Source organism: Aphelocoma coerulescens, chromosome 1A (assembly GCF_041296385.1).
Source record: "Aphelocoma coerulescens isolate FSJ_1873_10779 chromosome 1A, UR_Acoe_1.0, whole genome shotgun sequence".
In the NCBI taxonomy this organism is placed as follows: Eukaryota; Metazoa; Chordata; class Aves; order Passeriformes; family Corvidae; genus Aphelocoma; species Aphelocoma coerulescens.
This window is the reverse complement of record NC_091014.1, coordinates 62,977,239-62,999,427: the sequence shown is the minus strand read 5'-3', so window position 1 is coordinate 62,999,427 and position 22,189 is coordinate 62,977,239. Positions and strand designations below refer to the sequence as shown.

Below are 22,189 nucleotides of genomic sequence, written 5' to 3'. Positions count from 1 at the left end.
TTAGAAATTGATTGCTGGTTTATTCTGTATATTCTTAGTCCTGAAATTTGTGTCCTGCACTCTTTAAGAGGTGCTGAATTTGTTGAAGAGATCTCTAACTGTGGCTGTTTTCTGTTGCTTTCAAGGGGTAAGATTTTTATTAGTAGCTGGTCAGAAACCTGGCAATTTTCATCCTGTGGGCTCTGTTGCTATTTGTTCTTTTCTTACTGCTTGCTTTCTCAAACTGATTTGAACAGAGCGGCTGTAGAAAATGGATGGTTATCTTGATCCTGGTTGTCACAAGTCAGAAAAATGTCACCTGTAAATATTTAATGAACCTTTGTGCAGCTGACCCGATCAAGAACTGAGTAATGATGTGGTTGCAGGAGTTGTGGCTGCTGTAACCCGGATCTGCAAGGAGAAAGAGAGCACCTTTCCTTTGCCAGGCTTTGTATTGTTGATTGCTTTGTTCTTTGATATTTTAAGTAAGTGGTGTTTGTTTGGAGCTCTGCCTTAGCAGCCTCCTCTTTCTTAGCTGGTTAGGTTCTCTCTGTAGGTTTTCTGTGTGGGCTTTCTGGGCCTTGCAGAAAGGGGACAGAATTCTCTGTAAACAAAAGCTGAGCTCTCCTCTTCCCTGTCTGTGCAGACAATAACTCCCCACCCTTTTATCTTGTAGATTTTTGGTCAATTTTTGCACTCTCCCCCCGTGCTGCAAAGTGAGTTCAAACCCAGCTCAGAAGACTGTGGTGAGGAAAGGGTCTTACACAAAAGCAGAAATCAAAAATGCTCTCAGAATTACATGAGTTGGAACTTGAAAGTACTATTATACCTGCTCTAAGAGGAAAGTAATGAAGCATGGAGAAACAGCCTTGACTTTCAACAGGCTGGTAACTATTGAAATCCACAATTTAAATCCTCCAAGCAGTGTGGGAAAAAATTAGGATAGCTGTGTTTGTATCATGTTCTTGCTGGTTTTGTGGTGCTTTCCCCAGTGCCTGATTTCTGCTGTAGTGTTGGTCTGTGGGCAGCAACATGTGACATATTAGACTGCTGTCCCATGCTGTATCAGCACACTGAATAATTAATATTCTCTGGAAAGGATTAGTTTCCTCCACTTTTGTCTCTTCCTTCTTGGCACCCTGTATGTGCTGCCAATCTCTAGCAGAAACTTGCTATTACAGATTTTCTTTCCCAAGAAGAACTGGTGCTGCAGCACAAACACATCAGTGTGGTCTGTATGCTGTTGGTTGCCACCATGCAAAGCAAATTGGTCACATTTCCTCACAAAGTCTCAGGTAATTGTTTCAGAGATGTTGAAACTCTGAAATGACATGTAGCTTCGAACTAATTTTAATAATGCGTCAGGAACTGGGCAGGATGCCCAGTTACAAATGTCTAGTTACCAGTATTGTGTTTCATATTTATATTATAGCCCCAGAAATGGATAGTTTTGTGTGTCAAAATGTTCCAGTGGCCAAAGAAGTCTTCCAGGATGCTTATGAATCCTCAGCAGCTGTGTGTCCCACAGCAGCAGCTGTGCTTCAGTACCAATGATAAAGAGAGAGCTCCTGGGGAAGTGCAGAGGGGAGAAGGACACAACTTTATATGGTGCAGGAAGAGTGGAAACCACTGGGAAAAGCAGCACGCCGTTTACCTAGGGTGCCTAAATTTGTATGAGTGCTTTACCCAAGGGGGAATGTGAGAAGTATAACTTCTCACATAAATAAATATTTCTGCCTGAGAAATGTGTTAGGGTGAGAAAGTTCAGCCCAGTAAATACCAGTCCTTGGGAGCCCCTTGTTCTCATCATGCTCAGCAAAGGAAGCTGCAGTCACTCAGTCAGCACCACCTTCTTCTAAGGTGGCTTTCATTTTGTTGGTTTACAAGGCGAACATGGGCTTCCCTTTAGACTTCTCATACGGGCAAAACATTAATTTCGTGCCCCAGCCCCAAGAAATTATCTAGTCACAGCAGTGATTTTAGAAGGCACAAATCTCAGCCAGCAGGGTGATGGAGAGCCTTTTGTTAAAGGGATTATCACAAGGCCATAAAAGCTTTGAAAGGAAGAACACATCCAATGAAAACACGGAGGCTCCTGGATAAGGAACTGACCTTTACAAATCTCACAATCTGCAGCTCTGGACTGGCACAATGGAATGGCTTTGATAACAGTGCCTGGCAATGCCAGCAGAAAAGAAGTTTGTACCTCTGGTTGGGCTTGCCAAACTAGAAGGTAGCAGTTCATGCACTGGTAATTTGGCTTTAGGTTTGGCTTTAGATGTTTTCTGTGCTGCTGAAGGCACATCTCACACTGACTTCTTTTACAATGACTTAAAATAACTAATCTTTGCAGAAGATCTTTGATTAGGGCAGTTAGGGATTTTCCCTTCACAGTGTAACTTTTGTTACATTTTATTTTTTTTCCTAATCAAACACCAGCAGTTTAATAAATTTTAAAGGAACAAACCTGGTGTAATCATCATTATTTTTCCTCTTTTTGTTGCTGAGTGCTGAGAGCTCCTTCTGGCTTTGTTTTCCTCAGCGGGCTAGTCTGGGCTCTCTTGAGTGAGGACTGGATCACTCGTGCTGCACAGGTGCTGGCTCCGTCAGGGGATGGAAGTGGCTGTCACAAGAGGTGATGCCTAAAGGGAGGTCTAGGCGAGAGAGAGAAGACACACCAGGACCCCCAGTTATGGTTCCTGCTCCAGGCAGCCTGGAAATGTCCATTAGTGTTGAACTGACCCGACAGCGCCCGGCCGCGCCTGAGCTCCGGGCGCTGCAGAGACGCACTGAGGAATGCCCAGCTTTTTGAAGCCTTAAGACTTGGTAGCTTCTTCTTTTAAAAGAACAATGGAATGTCAGTGTTGGCCCGGCTTGGCAGGAACACAAGTCTTAAAATAGCAGAATTTCCCATTGCCTGTGATTATTTTTGCTTCCGGTTGCTGAGCGCTCTGGGACCGATCTGAGACAGACACCAGCGTCCCCGGTGCGGCTGCCCAGAGCTGTGCAGTTCTGGTTTTCACAAGGTGCGTTCTGACCCGTCCCTGCCCGCTCTCTCCCGGGCGCGGTGCGGACTCCGCCGCGGTTCCCTCCCGAGGCCGGGCCGGGGCAGCCGCGGTTCCCTCCCTGAGGGCGGGGCGGGGCGGGGCGCCGCGCGCCGGCCGCAGTCTTGTCGCTGTCCCATTGGCTGACGCGCCCGCCGCTCCGCCGCGCCATTGGCCGCGCGCGCCACGCCCGCATTCCGCGGCCGGAGCCTCCCGGGGCCCGCGCGCCCATTGGCCCGCGCCCGGCGGCCGCCCGCGCTGCTCGCCCCCGATTGGCGGGCGGGGCGGCGGGGGCGGGGCGGGGGCGCGGCGCGCAGCTGGCGGGGGTGACCTGCCCGCCCGCCCGCCGCCCGCGCGCTGCCGCCGGCTGAGGGGACGCGCCGGGGCGGGAGCGAGCGCGCGTCTCCGCGGCGCGGGGGAGCGGCGGGGGCAGGGTCCGGCAGCGGGGCGGCGGACGGACCGACGGACAGACAGACCGACGGGCCGGCGGGGGTGCCTGCGGCCGCCATGGAGGTGTGCGAGAGCGGCGGGGAGCAGCCGCCGCTGCTGCACTGGGACCGCAAGCTGAGCGAGCTGTGCGAGCCCGCAGACCCCGAGACGCTGCTGAGCCGCACGGTGAGGAGCGGCGGGGGCGGGCGGCGGCTCCTGGCGGCGCCGGGAGGCCGGGGGTGGGATGGCTGAGGCGCCGCCGTGGGCTGCCGCCTTTCGGGGACCGTGGCAGGGTTCCTCGGGCTCCCCGTGGGCCGGGGTGTCCCCGCGGGCGCCAGGGTCGGCGCCGGGCAGGTTTTGGCCAACAGGTGCTCCCTGCGTCCCTCGCCGTGACTGCCGCCCCTCCGCGGCTGCTCCCCCGAGGGCCGAGATGTCCTGGGGCACGCCTTGGGGTCCCTTCTGCGCCGGGGGTCTCAACTCCCGCTCCTCCGAGCCTGGCGGTAACCGGGGTCCCGCAGCCCCCGCTCCGTCCCTCGCCGCTGCCCCCCGCCCGGCCCGGGCTCCCTCTGCGCCCTCGGCGTTGCCGCTTCCCCCGGGCGACCCCTCAGGAGTCGCCGGCCGCGTCTTCTGCCAGACGAGACCCATCCCGCTTCCCAAGAGCAGGAAGGAAGTGACACACGTTTCGATGGTTTTGTTGTTTATTTTTTGGCTTGACTCCCCATATTTTGGCTTGTGCAAAACGCACAGTTCGGACAGATCCGAAGAAATGTGTCTTGTTATCTCTGCTCCGTTGTTTCGCTGTTACTCGGGAGGCTTCTCGCAAGCACAGAGAGATACACGAATATAAACCCGCATAGGTGCAAATCCCAAGTGGAAGTGTGCCGGAGCACCTTGGGACAGCAGCATGGAAGAGTCCTCCAGTCCCCTGCTGGTGCGAGGCTCAGAGCAGCCACGCTTGGTGTGGTTGTCGAGCACGTGCTTGGATGGAGACCCAAGAGGAGCATGGTGGTGGTGACTGGGATGTGGCAGTGCTTGGATGGAGACCCAAGAGGAGCATGGTAGTGGTGACTGGGATGTGGCAGTGCTTGGATGGAGACCCAAGAGGAGCATGGTAGTGGTGACTGGGATGTGGCAGTGCCTGAGGGACGGCGCTTGGCAGGGGCTGCCATGTGCTCCACGTTTCTTCCTTGCACCAAAGAGGGTGATGTGCAAATACAGCCCCAGAGTGAGGGACCCAGCTCTTCACGGGAGCAGCGGTGGTCCCATGGCCACTGCCTCCATGCAGATCTTGGCGTTAGTCTTGTAAGGCAAACAAGGAAAACCTTATTTGTTGTGTGTGGCAGTGCTAGTCTTACTGATCCAGGATCGCGTCTTTCACAAGCTCCAAGCCTCGTTCCAGCAGGAAGCAAGCCTGCTGCACGCGTGACGGTCTTTAAACAGTGTTTGGCTTCTTTGTCGTTGAAAGTCTTGGGCTTTCTTGCGCAATGTGTATCATCTGGTAGATCCAGGGAAAAGTAATCATGTTATGGTGGCTTGGGTTTTTTAAAGAGCCAGGAGGAGCACTTAACAATGGAAAGCTCTTCCCTCAAACAGCTGTTTTCTTGTGTTTTTGTTTTTTTTTTTTTTTTTTTTCTTTATCAACAGGAATGTTGTGAGTGAAATGAGAGGCTCTTGGGAGAGTGTTCCCCTTTAGATTTTACAGCTGTGCTGGCATATTTCCTCTTGCTCTGTTTGGAGCCTTGTGATGAGAATGGAGTTGCCACTCTTAACTTTTGTTTTCTTACTTCGTGTTCTCGTATCTTCTTAAATTAGTGCCCCAAAGGAGATTTTACTCTTGGGCTAGAACTTGTGGCCACAGTGGCATGGATATGTGTCTTTTCTGCCCTATTTCAAGGAGTCTGAGAATTGAGTTTGCATGTATTGATAAAGAAAACATGCTGTTTGTCTGGTGGGTGGAAATGGGATGCTTTTCCCTTTTCTGTTTTCAAGTTTTATTGGGGATTTTCAGCTTTAAATGCTATGATGATGAGCATTTTGTAAGGGGCATAGCTGGATCTGCAAAATTTTGGGCTGTGATGATCTTTGTTGGCAGTAACACTGACATTGATTTGTTTGTGTTGCTGTCTTGTTTGATTGAGTCTTTTTAGGAGTTTAAGATTTCTTGGGAGACCCTCTTGAAGCCAAATAAAAAGTGTGAAATCAATTTCTCTTTTTGGTTGTTCTTGGAATTCTTGAAATAAGTTTCAGAAATAAAAGCCCAAGCAAATGCTATAAAGTAGGTGTAGCGACATATTGCATTCTTTAAAGAAGAAAAGAATGTTTATGAAATTAACATCCTTTAAAGTGAAAAAAACCCACACTTCTGACTGTTGAACTTTTTCTTTTGTGAGTGTGCTCTGCCATGTGGAGGAAAATACTGTGCTTGATACCATGAAACACAAGGTCTCTATTTACCTCTGGCCAAAACTTCATAGAATTACTTGAAAAACCCAAAACAAACAAACAAGCTCTCTGGATGGAACATCTGTTCTTCTACTGGGTTATACTTTCCATCTGGGAGGACTGGTTTGACCCAGTTACTGTGCTGTGTTTATAAACTTACTGCAGGGTCTTTTTGAAAAGATTGGGATGATGAGGAGACCCTCTTGTGCTGCCCCTGCAGGAGTGCCCGCGCCCTGTGCTGTCTGTCACCCTCACAGCCAAGGAACACATGTCCTACTGCATCTTCTGGTCTTCACAGCTAGATGTGCAGGTCTGCATCCAAGGAAACTGTGGGCTTAGGAAAGGTCTCTGGGACAGTCACGCAGCCCTAGGAGCGCGAGCTGGGCTGGCAAGGGGAGGAGGGAGAAGATGATGATGAAGATGATGATGATGATGATGATGACTGAGGGGAGAGCTCACAAGCAGGAAGAAGAATCAATGTCATTCCACAGTCAGACCTACCTGTGTGTACAGACTGGTGAGGGTGAGAATTCCGTGCCAACTGCCTTTTGTGTATTTTAAATTAAAATTTAACCTTTCTACGACCAAAAAGGCTGTTCCCAGCTCTTGTTGATTTGAACCTAGCAGACAAGTGTGAAAGTATGCATACACTTAAAAAGTCGACCTCTATTTTAAACTGTTCCAGCCTGCCTTAATTACCAGGGTTGAAATCCAACCTCCTGGGGATTTACATTTCTCTTTAACAGCTGATGATTTCACCAGTGCCTGGAGCTGTGTGAGGAGCCGTTCCCTCACTCCACTGGTGCTGTCAGTGATATCATCAGCTGTACCTGGAGAAAGTGGGGCCTCGAGGAGCTCAGCTCTACTATTGGCAGGTAGCAGTCCTTGAGGTGGCTCATTAAAGTCCTCACCTGGATGCCAGATAGCTTTATAGCAGTTATTTTTCTGGAGTGGTTTAGTTTCCCATGGAAGAAAAGGCTGAAAGATTTCCTAGAGGCATGTTCATGGTATGTGTCACATGTCTGCATTATATAATCTTCATCTGTGCTGTAGCTTGTTGTGACTGTGTTGGTAGTGCCATGTGCTGGCACTGTGCAAGGCAGTGTTGTTATTATTATTTTTAGTGTTATTTTTGTTATTCTTTGCTCTTTCCTGGTGGTCAAACAGAAGGCAAACACAACACCTGCCACTGCCCAAGGGGAGAAGGAGCGTGGCCAGGTGGCAAAACCTCCAGCTTCTTGCTGCTGCTGTTACTTTCCATAACACACAGGTGGGCTTGAAGTGGGAGAGCTCTGCTGGCGGCCGTGGGACTGTGCTGGAATTGATCTGCGGTTGGACATGGCCCAGCTGGGACTGTGTTTTCTGTGACAAGTGCCAGATCTGGTGCAGATGGATGAGTCTGACAAACATGCTGTGAAATGCCAACTACCTGTCCCATTGCTGGATGGGGGCTGAAAGGCAGATGGTTCTTAGGAGCCTTTGGCATTTAAAACCTCTTTATGTAATACTGAGGAGGCAGTTTTATTTTTCCCCTCCATTTTCATGGCTATTTTAACACATTGGCTGCTGTTTCCAGATGGTAGCAAAATGCAGCCGAATGTAGGCATGGATGTGATCTTGGCATGGCAGATGTAGAACTGCAGCTGCCCTACAGGTACATGGGGACAGCAACTGGTTTAGATATTTAGGACTAAATTCCTAGATGTCATGGCCTGGATGTCTGTACGAGTGGTTAACTGGAAGATGACTAAAAATGCTAAGTAGCCCAAATGGTTTATTTGCGAAAGAGCCTGACTATTGGAACTTGGAACTCATGAAGAAATTGAAATTAGTGAACTGTCACATTGCTGCTGCTGTTGTCTGAGTGGTGTTTGAGCCCTGTGATCCTGTTTCCATGTTGCTGGCGATGCTTTGGGCATCAGCTCAACCCAACTCAACCCTGGGACAAGGGTGTAATGTAGGTTGGCATGAGAGGAGGACGCTTCCCAGGCCCCAGCTACCAAGTTTCTGTCTCCCTGTGAAAGCAAAACCAAAGGTGAATGTTAATGCTCAGGGTTGTGATTGTCATCTAAGATGAGCTCGGGAAACTCTGAGCTGGCCTTCTTTCCTCCCCATTACAAACCTCTGAACCTCACCGGCGCTTGCCGGGTGACTCATTTCCTCTGCCGCAAAAACGATGGTTGCTGTTACTTTGTGTTTCTAATGACTTCTGCAGGAAAGCTGCCTCTGGATGAGCTGCCAGGGAGTGCCTTGAGCTTTTGGAGTACGGCAGTCGTTATTTTAAATGGATGACAGTGTTGGATTTTTACAATCTGTGTGTATTTAACTGAAAGCTGCGGTTACTGCGGCGGGTATGGATGTGGAGCTGGCTGTATCTTATGGTGTGGTGGCTGCATGTAGCTCTCTGGTGTCAATATAGTTGGATCCAACTTTTGTTTCATTTTGGTAGGGGGAGAGCTACTTCATTTATTTGCACATGGGGTTTGGTCTGTTGCCCACAAACCATAAAGCTGAAATTCCTCATTCTTTCTTCTCTACACAGCTGCAGCTGACTTTATGTAAAATGTTTGTACAGTCAGTACTTGCAAAGGTTTTTCCAAAATTGCAGTAAAGAGGGGAAATGGGAAAGTTAGATTTTTAAATAGTTGTATACAGATCTCATACAAAGCAGTAGTGTTAAATTTTGTCAATGACTTTCCATATCAATAAAAAAGTCAACATCACAACTGCTGAACAGCAAAATTAGTTGTATGCGGTACCTTGCACTGAAAACCATTTCTCCTCCTCATTTTCTTCCCAAATTGAAATAAGAAAACTATTCCAGTTTGCCAAGAGACATGTCACATATTTGTAATGGGTCTAACTGATCTACAGTTCCTCTAAAAGCTGAGATAAACACAAGTAGGGGACTTTGAAACTTTACCCTGCTGTTTCCTGGCAGTTAAAATTAGAAAAATGGGGGTATTGAGTTGCTGGCTGTAACTGTATAGTGAAATGCTTGATCTGCAGTGAAGACAGGAGCTGGAAAAAATGTTAGTCTGTCCTGGGACTGACTTCGAAGCGTGGTAGATAGGAATGAGCCAGCATTTAATGTACAAACCCATTCTTTATTCTTTTTCCTAATGGACGTGACTGATGTGCACTGTCCTCTGTAAATGTTTCCTTTGGAAAGCCAGCCCTTACGCATGGAGCAGGTTGTGCACGATAGTGGGGGTAAAGGAATTTCACTTATGGTGTTACCAGACAGGGCTTTCCTGTGTCTGGAGTTGTTCAACTTATCTACAGGGCTGGTGGGAACTTGTGCTCTTTGCAGGTCTTTGTTTGTAATGTGAAGAGTCCCTTCTTAGCTGGGACTAAGTGAGTTTCCCCTATCTTGGGATGGGGACCAGTTTTTATTAAAGCAGTCTCACTTTTTAGGATTGTCTGTGTCTATAGAGGAGGCCAGTGTGTGCTGTGCCGCGCTGGCTACTTCTCCCTCCACAGAGCTGGGAGCTCTGTCACTGTGGGCTCATTTTCTCTGGGTCCCTCAGCTAACAAGGTCCCTCCGAGATGCTTGGCTGTTGCTTTGAAGACACTGTCCTTTGAAAGTAGCCCCCACCTCTGACAAGGGAAGTTTTCTTGCTGGCCTTGCGCTTGTAGATAGGTGCTGCTTTTTTGTGTTGTATCCAAATGTTGGTTATCAGGCCGTGCTGTCCTTACTGCTGTTTGTACACCTTCCTCCTTGCATTCCCAAAAGCTGTTTTCCAGTCACTTTGTAATACTTGGTTTAAGCATCCATCATCTGTATCCTGTGTCTTGGGCTGCTTCTCTCACTTTTGGAGAAGGATAATTTTGTGGGTGAGACGTTAGCAATTACTGATGGGTGAAATTGCTGTCAGATATGGAGTGTCTGACCTGCCTCAGTGGCGTTTGTCACAGGCTGCATTGGCTGCTGAGCTTACAAGGTCCCCCCTTTAACTCCTCTTGAATTCCCTAGGGCAGCTTGCTTTTTCCAAGAGGAATAGGTTCCTGGTGGGTCCCTTAGGGGTGCTCTCACAGTAGAGCTCTTTGTCTATGTTTTCAGGAGGGTACATTTTTTTCATGCTGTTGCTCCCTATTCATCTCTCTCTGAATCATGGAGATGCCTTTTGGCTGTGTTTTTTGTGGGTGACAAGACCTGACAGTGCAGTTCTGCACCTGGATGTAACCACAGGCTGTTGTGGCAGCTGGCTGGGAGCTCATCCAGTTTTAAAATTACCTTTTTTTTTGCCAGAAAGTAGCTTTCAGGGATATCAGTTCCTTGACACAGCTTGCCCTGTAGCAGCCCAGGTATTGATGCTGACATGAAAGAGCAGATAGGAATATTTGGCTGGGGAAGGGGCAGTGGAACTGCATTTTGAGCTAAAGGAATGTGCAGTGGGAATAGTCAGAGTAGATTTATGAGTTGTGCTTAGATGTAAGCCTGATGTGTGCATGTGCATATTTATTTGACACCAGTAGACAATTATTTGGAAAAGAACAGGGTTTGCCTGGAACACGTATTTGTTCAAGGATAAACAGGAAAAAGGGTTGTTTGAGAAGGATGTGGATCTGTAGCAGAAAAATAGGCAGACCTGATATTCAAGGAAGCACTGATGTTGGATTGGTCCATGGTCCATGGTCCTACCACCCCTCCATGATGTCAAGTGCTGGTGAAAAGTGGAGGCTGTCTTGGATGCTAAATTACTTTTCTTTCATAAAAGTGAAAGGAATGGCATGCAAAGAATAAGCTTGGCTTAGGGCCACAATTTTGCTGGCAAATATGTTGCCCTTTCACCTCACTGAAGTGAGTAATAGGCAGTAAAGAAGACAGGTGAAAAATGGTGGGGTTTAACGAGGCGTAGCTGAGGTGGACATTCAGCCTGAGATGCTGAACTTTTCAGAGCAGGGACTTTTTCCTCATTCTTTCTGTCTGTGAGGTGTCAAACACAGATCACAACTGCAGAAAAGAAAGTCACTGGGTTGAGTTGGATCAGTGCTAAATGTGTGCAGGAAGGGTACAAATACTCAACCAAATAATTCTCCAGAGGGTGGGTAGGGAAGTGGAGAAGGCAATGTGAAAAAATAAAGTGTGGTTAAATGGAATAGACCTTAATGGCTAGAGCTGTCCCCATAGGTGCCATCCATCCAAATGCAGAGCTGAATACTGCCAGTAACCTCTCTGTGCCTTCTCTGTGTCTTGGAAACAACTACCCTTTTTTTTTTTTTTTCATCTGCTGCTAACTGGCTTTCAATTTTCTGTATGTGATCTAGCTCTGCTGTTGCGACAGGCAAAAATTTAATGGAATAACGTGATACCCACTTCATCTCTCTGCTCTTTGCCGAAGACAAACATTCCTCTGCAGCTGTGCCGGGGCTGGCTTTGTCCTTTCATGCAATTTGTCAGTCATATGGGGTGAGAAACAGAGACCAGGCTGCTCTGATAACCTCTTAGGGAGCTTTGGGTGTCTTAAGGAGCTTCAGGCCTCCTTCCTTGCCAAATTGGAATTGTCCTGAGCAGCAATGCAGGGCAGAAGTGAGTTGGTGCTGGTGGAGGCTTCTCCCCTGTAGTTCCTGATTGGCTTCAGTGGCTCACCTGGAGCTGGGCTCACTGCTGTCCTGCAGCTCTGCTGGGACAAGCCCTGGCTGTTTGGTGACCCTACAGCGCTCATCTCCGAGCTCTTGTTGCAGCTGAAGTTGCCTGCAGAGGTAAGGAGTGTGCTTTTTGGGGTGAGATGGGCTGATCTCCAGTAGACAGGAAGAAAGTCATTTGCCCTTGATCTGCACCAGAGGTGTTGAGTGCTGCCCCTAACTTTGGATGTGAGCAGAGTCCTCAGCTGTGGCAGAATTCTTTGAAGCACATGGTGGCTTGTGAAGCAAGAAAAGCATCTTTCAATTGCTGAGATTTGGAGTACCCAGTTTAATTTCTCTTCTCCAAAGTTCGGATGCTATGATGTGAAGGTCTGTCAAAAAGACTGGAAAAAGAGTCAGGCTCTTTACACCACAGCATGACAGGAGGGTGAGAGGAAATGGACATCAGCAGAAGTGAGAGAGGTTCAGTCTGGTAAGGAAAAAGGGCTTCATGGTGAGGATAACTGAGCACTGGAGAGAGAGCTGCCCTGGGAGACTGCACCACCTCCTTCCTTAGAAGTTTTTAGGACCTGACTGGATAAAGCCCTGAGTGAACTGGTCTTCGGTTAGTGCTGGCCCTGTTTGGGCAGAAAGCTGAGCTAGAGACAACCTGAGCCCCATTCCAGTTGGCGCTGTGCTGTCGTTCCTTTCACAGCAGTCTGGACTCAAGGCACTGACCTGCTCAGATTTAGATAGGGCACTGCTGGGCAGCAGACTTGTTTGTCTGTGCTACCTCATACCTGTGTTATTTCCTTTTGTGGGTAACCTGTGGGTGTGGGAAGAGACCACCTCATGGGGTAGCTCACAGGAGTAGCATGGAGAAGGTTTTCTAGACCTAAAACTTGAAAACCACTCAACAAAAAAACCTCCAATCCCCAAACTCCCCCAAATTCAATACTTGAATACCAAGCAGATTTCTCTTCCTTCATCTCAACAGCAAATTTTGTGCACAAGAGAATGCTTATCCTAAGGCTGCTTTTTGTCCCAGTCTTCTCTAGGTTCTTTTGTTGGCTTCAGTAATCCGCCTGCCGTGTTTTGATTTTGTGGGGGTTATCTGAAGACATGTGTTCTCATTTATGGAGCCTCTGGTACCCACAAGAGAGATTTGTGTATGTGTAGAACCAAAACTCAGGAGCAGCAGAGAACTGATCTTCTCCCCCGGATTTTCTCGCTGCCAAAGCAGTGACGGCAGGGTTGCCTTAGAAAGCTTGTGGTATTACGGACACGGTGATGCCTTCAGGAGGAGCCAAGACTTAGAACTAAGACTGCAGTATTTTTTGCAGCCAGACACCTGGCTTTCTGGAATCTGTCCTGGCTAGCAAAGGATGAAGACTGAGGGAAAATATGATGTCTGAACTCTCCACTTTCATAACTCCTACTATGAGGCAGCGGCTGACTTTCTGCAAAACATCTGTCTTTCTCATCATGGGTGTAACTGGCCTCGTCATCAGCACTGATGGTATGTCTTGTTTGAGCTCCTTGGTGCTGCAGCTCCCTTCCCCTCCTCCTCTGTGCCTCCCCCCTGCACAGCTGGGTGTGTGACTCAGGCCTGGGACTGGTGTGGGGTTTCAGGCAGGCTGGTAAGATGTATTTTTTAGAAAACAGGCATCAAGCAGAAGGGTTTTTTTAAGAAAAGGAAAAGGAAAGCAAGATGATCCTGCCTACATGTGGCTCTAATGCCTTGCGTGCTCCCTGGTGAAGTGCTACAGGGACTGAGGGCTCTGTGGGGATGTCCAGCTTCATGGTTGGCTGTGAGCCATCTGCCCTTCCTCTCACTGGGAAGCATTTCCTCCGTGCCTCTCCAGATGGATGCCTGCATGTCTGGCTGACCCCTTCCCTCACAGCACTCCTGAAGGGGCTCACTGGGAGAGGGCAAGGGCTGGCAGCTGCAGGAGGGCTCCAGATGTGCGTGGGTGCTGCTCCCTCGGGATCCCCAGCTGGCTCACTCCGCCGGCTGCTGGAAGGCACCGCTCAGGTGTGACTGCCTGCAGAAACAGGCATGCCAGGAATGAGCTTTGGCACTATTTTTAAGGCATGGGCTTTCAGGATGCAAAATTTGTCTCTTCTTCGAGCCTTAGTGCTTTTGCAGTTCTTTTTCAGTTCAGCTTGTTTGCTCCTCCTGGCTTTCAGTGGATGCTGTCGCTTGCCAGAAGGACTGAAAGAGAAAAAGTAGTATTTTGTACTTGCCCAGGGTGACTTGTGACTTTTCACTTGGTTGTACTAATTCAGAGCAAAATTTCAGCTAAATTTCCATCAGAAGAGTGCTTCAGGGAGTCTGCTCTATGGCTTGGGAATGCTTCCCTATTGCCATTCTTTGTCTGTTGGGTTGCTAGAAATATGTTAGAAAAACCACAGGGAAAAGATGAACTTAATTTATGTTGGTGTTTTTTTCCTCAACTACAAACACCTCTGCAAGATCAAGATGGACACAAAAAATGTCACTGACTTTCAGAATTGTGCAGCTAAAGTCTTGATTACTTTTCTAAAAAGTTGAAAGGCATTTTGTATCCAGAACATCTTTTTTAGCTTTAATGAAAAAGAACCTTGCTTGGGACAGCTTAGTTGGGGATGGGAAAAAACCCTACTTGGTTTTAAGATGTGGCTTCAGTGCTCAGGAGGGACATTACATGGTGTGGTAGCTGGGATGGAGTCACTGGAGCTCTGAGGAACTTCTGGTCTCATTTGCTTTTGTTTCAAATGCTCAGGCATCTGAGGGGGAAAAGGGAACTTGGAATTATAAGCAAGAAATGAATCTGCAGAAACTTGCATTGCTGAAGAGGCTTTTGAAGCAGTTAATGAGTGCAGAAAGCTGTAAAGTCTGGGTGTCGAAGGAGCCAGGGTTGTGACTGGGGATGGCCAATTAATGGTGCCGTTCCCATTGCTGTGATTAAGGTGTTGGAAAGCATGTTTTGGGGAGATTCTTAAAACCCTGGGTCTTGCAGGTGTCAGTATGTCACAGTTTGGCTGAGGACCTTTCAGTTCTTGACACCTGGGTATCTGAAAGAGAGGCTAATTTGGGAGAATGCCAAGAAAAGCAGCAAAAGTAAGTGGTTGAAGTAGCAGGTTTGTGAGAAATGATTACAAACATTAAATGTGTATTGCTTTGAAGGTGGGCAGGTGTTTGGAGGAGTTTGAGGAAGTGGTGTGATCAGAACAGTTTATGTTGAGCTCACATTACTATTCTTGAGGCATCTTTCTCAGTTTCATGTGATGTATGTAATGTCATTTTCAGTAATGTACCAGAATAGAGTGTCTGTGAAAATTTTGGTTTCAGCTGTGGTTCTCGTAACACACAGATAATGAATATTTCTGTACTTGCAGCAAGATCCCTTCAGAGCTTTGTGCTTAGATTAAAATTATCATGAAGGGGATTATGTCACTTAAGATTGAGCCTTTTTTATACAGCTAGTGTCCTCTGCAAATATCTTTTCTCTTTTTGCCTGATCCAATGCTTACAAGTTAGTGAAGGGTAAAAAAGAATCAGTGTGAAGGTAAGAGAAGCTGGTGATGATCAGCAAAGAATATCCAAGGGGAAAACACAATTTTGGCAAGTGTAAGGGTAGCAAGGGGACTTCTCTAAATGGTGTCTCATGAAAATTAACCACTGTCAGTAATCGGGTTACAGAACATCTTGGAACCAATAAATCTAGATAACTGGAAATCTGGATAGGCTGGAAGGTCCCAGAGGAAATGTTTGGCTTATTGACACTGATTTTTTTGGGTCATGACATCATGAGGAAATACCTGAAAATAGTCAATAGACTAAAGGGGAGGAAATTAAAATTATACACTGGAGATCCTGGTACCAAACATATGTAAAAATTCTTGGGAATCTTTTAGGATTCCACAGTTACAGAGTGCAATAATACAGATATGATTTAACCCTGGCAGGTAGAATTTAATGGAAAGCAGATATAGTCAGACAAACATGGTTTCCTTCTTTGAGATGAAAAAAAATTGATAGTAAATGGAGACATTTTGCAAGCAATTGGCTTTTTATTTTACTGTATTGGTTGAAAGGTTGTACCACAAAGTGTATGAAATTAAAGGGTTGACTCAAAGCAGTTGCTAACAGAGAATTGGTGTCAGAGGATAGATTTATTGAGTTCTGCAAAATGGTACCAGACAAGAGGCTTTTCCAGGTTTTCATCCATGATCTGGAAGCAAAGTTATGTGACTAGGAACAAAAAACTGTATCTACCTATGGGACAGGTGAATACATATTGGAAATCAGAACTTGGAAAGCATTACAAAAAAAGTGCTAAAATATACTTGAGTTAAAAAAAAAATGCTCATTCCTCAATCTTTGAGGCACACCCATGTTCTCTTCTGGCAGTTATATTTCAACAAATTATCAGATCCTGTATAAGAGTACCTCATGGAAATGGTGGGTTAGGACAGGGAAGATTAGGAAGGTTTCATAGTCCTTTCTAGCTTGAAATGCTATAAAACTTTATTGCTGGGCCTGTTGACTCTCTGGATACTTCAAGGCATAACATACATCACATGCATCACAGCATTTGGTCATTTTCCTAAACTGTTGATTTCAGTGAAGTTTAAATAAATGCTTTAATTGCTTCAAGCTGTTTTTGAACTGCTTGTGTTTATCGTGACACCTCTTGGCACATATAAAGGAGGAAAATGTACAAGCAGGGGGGGAAGGATAAGAATTCTGGTAGAAAAAAGGCATTAGTCCCAAAATACAAGGCCACCTTTATGTATATTCCCTCTTGAAGTTGAGTACCAAAGGTGGCCTTGTATTCTCTGAGCCTCTGTCTGGGATAGACTGGGTAAAACACATGTGATTGGTGTCAGTGGGCCAAGGGTCTTCAACCCTGGCAAGTGAAAGGCAGTGGAAAAGAAGAAAGCAAAACAGTTAGGGTGAAGCATGAGGAAAAAGGGAATGTGTGAGAAGATGGGATAAATATACAGATAAAAAAGCAAAGTTTGTAGCTTTCATTTTAAAGGTATAATTCATGGAAGGTGGTGGTGGATATGGTTCCAGTTGTACTAATGGTACCTTTTACCCCGGTGTTTAACAATGGAAGATTGTTCTTGTCCATCTGCCTCTGTGCATCACACTACAAGCCTGTACATTTCTACACCATCAGCTGGAGGAAGCTTAACCTTACTTTATTAAGGCCTGTCCAGAACTTCTGCAGCATTTTAACAAGCCTGGAGGTCTCTATGTGATCCAGCATCAGTCTCCTCATAGCTTACAGGGAAATAGTCTTTAATTTTGACATGCAAATTGAAACAGGAGGAGAAGAGTGCCTGGGACATTTGGGGAGGGCAAGTAATTTTTCTCCCTTGGTGTTCCTGCATTTAGGTAGCTGGCAGACAGAAGATGCTGCCTTAAACTGCTTCCACGGTATGGCATAACCTTTTGTAGTGGTAATGCTGTTTTGCTTTTTCTCTGGAATATGCTAGAAGCAAAAATATTTTATTCAAGTGTAGTGTGGACAGCAGATGTGGTTTGAAAGTGTCCAAAAGCTGTATTGGAAACACAGCAATGAGCAGGAATGTGCCCAGCTTCTCTAAAGCAGTGTTGCTTCTCCTTGTGGCATGAAGTCCCAGTGCGCCTGTGAGGTGATGGTGTGTGGGGGGTGCTGCTGCACTCGTGAAGCGGCCCCTTCCTGACCTGCTCAGCATGGAGTGCCTCCTGCAGAACGGATGGCGAGCAATGAAGCTCCTCAGCCTGGTGATCCTGTCAGGCAGGTCAGGCTCCACCAGGAGAGGCTGAAGCTACGTGCTGCTGGGAGTCACCTCCGGAGCCTGTCTGAGGATGGAATAAATGAGCAATGCTGGTCATTCGGCACCGGTTAATTTGTGGAGCAAGTTCTCCTCCTGTGACTGCCTTCGTCATTCTGCTGTGCAAAGGTGACCTGTGGCAGTGGAGCCATAGGACAAGACATGCCTGACTTTTCAGAGTACTGCCAGAAGGCTTTTGAGGAGTCTCTCTTGAATTACATATCCTCTCTTAATTGAACCCTTGTAAGGCACTTTCCAGTAGGTGTTCCAAAAACCTCAATTCACACTCCTGCTTAGATCCTCTACAAGAGGTCTGATGTTTGAGCCAGGCAGGCTTCATTCCATCAGTTTAGTCAAGCAACAGGGAAAAACGGGAGTCAAAGTTCTGTGGAGATGATATGAAGTGAGTGAGCAAAATGCCTGAGAAAAACGTGGACCAAGTAGGGGTGTGAAGAAGTGTGGAGGCAGATGGGGTAAGGAAATGTAATGAATTGTGTGCAGCCCAGGCTGTGGCTTCAGTGGTCTGCACTGTGTACCAAAGAGAAAAGGCTGTGCTGGTGCTGGGAAACAGCTCCTTGACCAGCTCAGTTACTGGTAGATGCTGCACTGTCTGTGAGCTTTGAGGCAGTGCTGTGACAATCTGAAATGTGCCCGTGTTATGCTTTGCTTCAGAGCTCTTGCATTAAGCAGGGATACTTGACACATCTTGGACTGGAACTGTACCCACACAGGCACTGATCTCCCTCCGGGCTTCGGGGGGGAGATCAGTGCCTGGTGTAGAAGTAGCCCTGAGGTTACACATGGCCTGGTGCTGTCTCATAGCAGCAGGGAGGAGGTAGCTGTCCTGGTTTTTTCTTGTCTCTAAACAGATTGTCAGGGATTTCTCTGAAGTACAAGGGCACAATTAATGTAACCAGCACATTCAGGTTCCTCACTGTGGTTATTTGCAACACAGAGACACTTAAACCCTGTTTTGTTAGCTTAGCCAGGGACCAAGCAAAGACCTTTTTCCTTCAGCATCCTGTATTTATTCCTGATTTGGTTTGAGGAGTGGTGCCCGTGGTTGCATCGTCCTTTGGGCTTCTTGGAATCTCCCTGCAAACTCGCCTGTTTCCAGTTAGTGACGCAGCGCTTCAGGAAACTGAGCCAAGCCAAACAGGGATGTTCCCCACTTAGGGAGTGAGCAGGGAACTCTAGGATCTTATGGTCAGTGTAACTGCAGACGGTATATTCAAATGCTCAAGATCACTGTTAACTTCTCAGAGTCTCCTTTTTAGCAAATAGTCTTTGTATCCTTGTGGTGTTCCTTTGAAAACCAAACAAGAGAATAAGGTTGGAAGGAAGGAGAGAGTTTTTCCATCCCTCTGTGACAGGGAGGAAAAAAAACCATTATAAAATGTAATTCTTTCGTAGTTTTACGTGAGGAACAGCTCTGCCTCATTTAGGTCTTCTCCATTACAGTCTAGTGCACAGTTTCTCACACTGGTGGACAGGCTCATATGAAAGGGCACAAGTGTAACACTACTGGGAGTAAAAAGGGTTTCCATTATTTTATTGAGAAAGGGTATAGCCAGAGGGATCTGTTGAGGCGATCCAGGGAGGGGGCAGAGAGAAGTAGAAGAGCTGAGAAATGTGTGCTCTTTCAGCCAAATCCTGTCCTAGAAACCATACAGTGTAGGAAGGTGTCACTTCTGCTCCTTACCTTGCTGGTAGGTGCTGGTGGTCTTGTGGAGCTCTCATTGTTAGGTTTTTGTGTATCTGACCCAAACCAAATAACTCCTGCTGAGTATGTTTTAGTAGGAGAACCTCTTCCCTTTCCAAATTAAGCTTTGGAGAGCTCTTCAGGGGATTCAGACTAAGGGACAGGGCATGGACTGGACAACAGCCAGTTTGACAGATTTTGGGAGGAAAAATAGCGAGGAGCTCTGTTAGAGTAAAACTTTATTAAAGACTAGTTGGACTGACCAGGAAGAGATTTAAGAAAGCAGAAACTGGCTGTAATCTTACTTAAAGCAAGAGTTATCACAAAGGGAGGCTGGGTTCCTCTTATTCCCTATTTCTGGTATATACATGATGAACCTGTGACTTAGCAGCAGAATTTTTATCTGCAGACTGTGCTTTTTTATCTTTCCCTGGCAGACATCATGCAGCTGTGTGTATCGATGCCGCTGTGGAAAGCTGGGCTGCCGGTCTGAGGCACCTCTGGGAAGTCTGCACTGCTTGCTTTGGTCAAAGGCTGACTGATAAAGTGTAGTGCAAGCTGGCTCAGCCACTTTGGTTTGGATTCTGACTAGGCTTAGAGGGGTTTAAAGGAGATTTAAAGACAGGGAAAAAAAAGAAGACAGAATGTGCCTTTACCAGGAAGTGATGCAAACCTCAGATGATCCAAATTTGATTCCCTCTTCAACATGGGAAGGAGCGTACTCAGCCTTAGCAAAAAACTGTCTCTGTCCACTGGTGTGTTGTTTTTGTTGGAGGTGTGCAGTATTTGGAGACAGTTTCTGTATTTTGGGAAAAGAGTGGGAGTGTACCATCCAAAGCAGAATATATCAGAATGTGGCACTTAGCAAAATAATGTTTAAATAATGTAGCTTAAATAACTTAAAGGAATTTAAGTGGAAGGTGCATGTTTTGCTTAGTTATGATTATGCATAACCATAAGGAAGGTAAAGATCTTGCTCATTAATGCGATGGGATTTTGCTAGATGGAAGCATATATGAAGAAGAAAACGTGGAAGTGTGAAGTATTTTGAAATCTACTCTTGTATATGCAGTGCTTAAAATGTGACTTGATAACTGTTTATAAAAATGAAATAATTCCTGTTATGAGTTTTTGATTGTTGCCAGCCAGCTCTGATCCTGCCATGATCTTGAGCAACATGGGAAATGTACAGCTCTGGAATCTGAGATGCCATCCACATGGCTTGTCCTGTTCCTTAGACATTGCACAGGTGCTGTCTTGCACAGGAGACAGGGATTTGGTACTTGTGGGAGGACTGGAGCACCAGCGCTGCTGCAGCAAGCCACATCCCAGGCTTGTCATGCCGTGTAAATAGGGAGGGAGAGGTTTGTCCCTCTGAGTACATCTGTGGTGTGGGTGGGTACAGACTCAGCTACGGGAGGGCGGCTGAGCAAATGTTTTACTGCTGCTGTCACAACTATATATGGAAGACCAGGAAAAAAAACCCCACTGCAGTGGTCAGGCCAAAAGAACCTCAGCTGAATTTTATTTTTCAATTGCTAAAGCATGTCCAGATTGTTCTGTAGTAAGAAACAAAGTCAGGTACTTTGTGTCTGGTGGATGGCAGATGGCCCAGAGATGAGTAGATTGCCCAGTTTGAGGCTGATCTGCTGCCGTCATGAAGTACTTGGCCACCTAGAGTAATCTTTTTTGGTGGGATTTGGGAACATTATATGCCAGAAGCAGATGTTCCCTTCAGTAGGAAGGGCTGAATAGTCCTGTCTGTGTGCTCTAACAAAAGTGTGCAGCGGTTTAGGAGGAAGCAGTGTTGCTAGTGCCCTCCCAGAGCTTGCAGTGGCAGTCCTGTCAGTATAGCCTGCAGGATTATGCTGATTTATGGTAACTCTGACACCTCCAGCCATCAGGGAACTCAGGGTTGGGGAGAGTAGCCTGTAAAATCCTACTTGGCGCTTAAATTTTGTTGTTGCAATATTATAAGAGACAGTATGTCCTGGTCAGGATGCACTGTAGCCTGAGATATTTCAGGCTAATCCATGAGCTCATAAGGATAGAGAGCCACACAAACCACATGTTCTTCTCTAGAGAAGAGCTGTTCACCTTGGAGATAGTACAGCTACGCAGTGCAAGCTTGGACAAGATGTCCAAATCCATCTGCTTTTTTTCCTGTCCTATGATCATGCAACGACAATTTAGTGAAATTGGACTTTAAAGTGCATCTTCACAAAGAAATTTTGTGAAGTCTTTAAGAGAACTCAAATTCCATGAATTTAAGAAGAATTCATTCTTTGGGGGAACCCTTAAAGATGTCTGTTGTCTCTAGCAGTTTTGGTTCTTCCTGAGGCTGAAGACAGAGTATCTCTTTTCCAGACTTATACATATGAGGATAGGTAGATTTGCAGGTCCCTTACAGGAGTACTCAAGTTTTTGTTGCATTTTCAATGCCAAATGTTGCTCTATTTTGAGGAGGTCACTTCTTGCATTACCTTATCTGGAAAATAGATGCTAACATACCTCACTGTGTTTTATGGAGTAATTATAGAAAATGAAGAGTTGCCCATATTGTTGGCAAAGATCTGCTGTTAGAATAAAGGTTTTATTTTTTATTAATTTTTCATGGAAGTGCATTTTTCACTTCAGTGAAGTTCTGTGCACCTGACCTCAGCCAGAATGGTCTAATTGTTGCAATTAAATCACAGATTCTGTCATTCGTAATACCTGTAAAGGGAGCAGTGCTCTGTGCAAGACAGTGTGATTTAGATGAAGCAGCCTAAACAACCTACATCATAATGTCTCATTTTGCAAAGACTTACACCAGATGATACGGGAAGAGTGCATGATTTTTCATCATGTCATTGTAAGATTATGCATAAAAACACTGAATTACTTACATACTTCTACATTCTCTTATGTTTCCAAGAAGAAATAGGCTGTGAGGTGAGCTGCTGCTGTAAACAATGCAGTTCTGAGAGGTGGAGAGAAAAAAAAAATCCTAATTTTGCTGTGAGAGCTTGAGTTGTGAAGGGCTGAGTGCTTGGGCTGCTGTTGTTCCAAAGTTGTGGAACCTTGCTGACCTCTTAAGTGAGGTCAGTCCTGATCGACCAAACAGGTAGAAATAAAGCTGAAATCACCCGTGAGAGGGAGAGCAACAAATGAACAACTGGCTAGGTGTTCTGGCTGGCCCTTTTAGAGCTGCTGGCATAACTGAACCTGGAGT

General features: G+C 46.4%; 1 protein-coding gene across 4 annotated transcripts in view; it reads left to right on the top strand.

The window, feature by feature from the left end:
* The first annotated feature begins 3,397 nt into the window (after positions 1-3,397).
* CREB3L2 (cAMP responsive element binding protein 3 like 2) overlaps positions 3,398-22,189 on the top strand; it is a 74,829-nt gene continuing 56,037 nt past the window's right edge. For 2 of the 4 annotated variants that reach the window (XR_011147988.1, XM_069003143.1), the window contains exon 1: positions 3,399-3,638. Coding sequence is in view for 3 of the 4 variants with exons in the window: in XM_069003143.1 (XP_068859244.1) it covers positions 3,531-3,638 (108 nt within the window). In the remaining variant the exon portion in view is untranslated. Of the gene's footprint in view, positions 3,639-12,962; positions 12,982-22,189 lie in introns of those variants that run through there. The other 2 variants (XM_069003144.1, XM_069003145.1) reach the window with 2 other exon arrangements.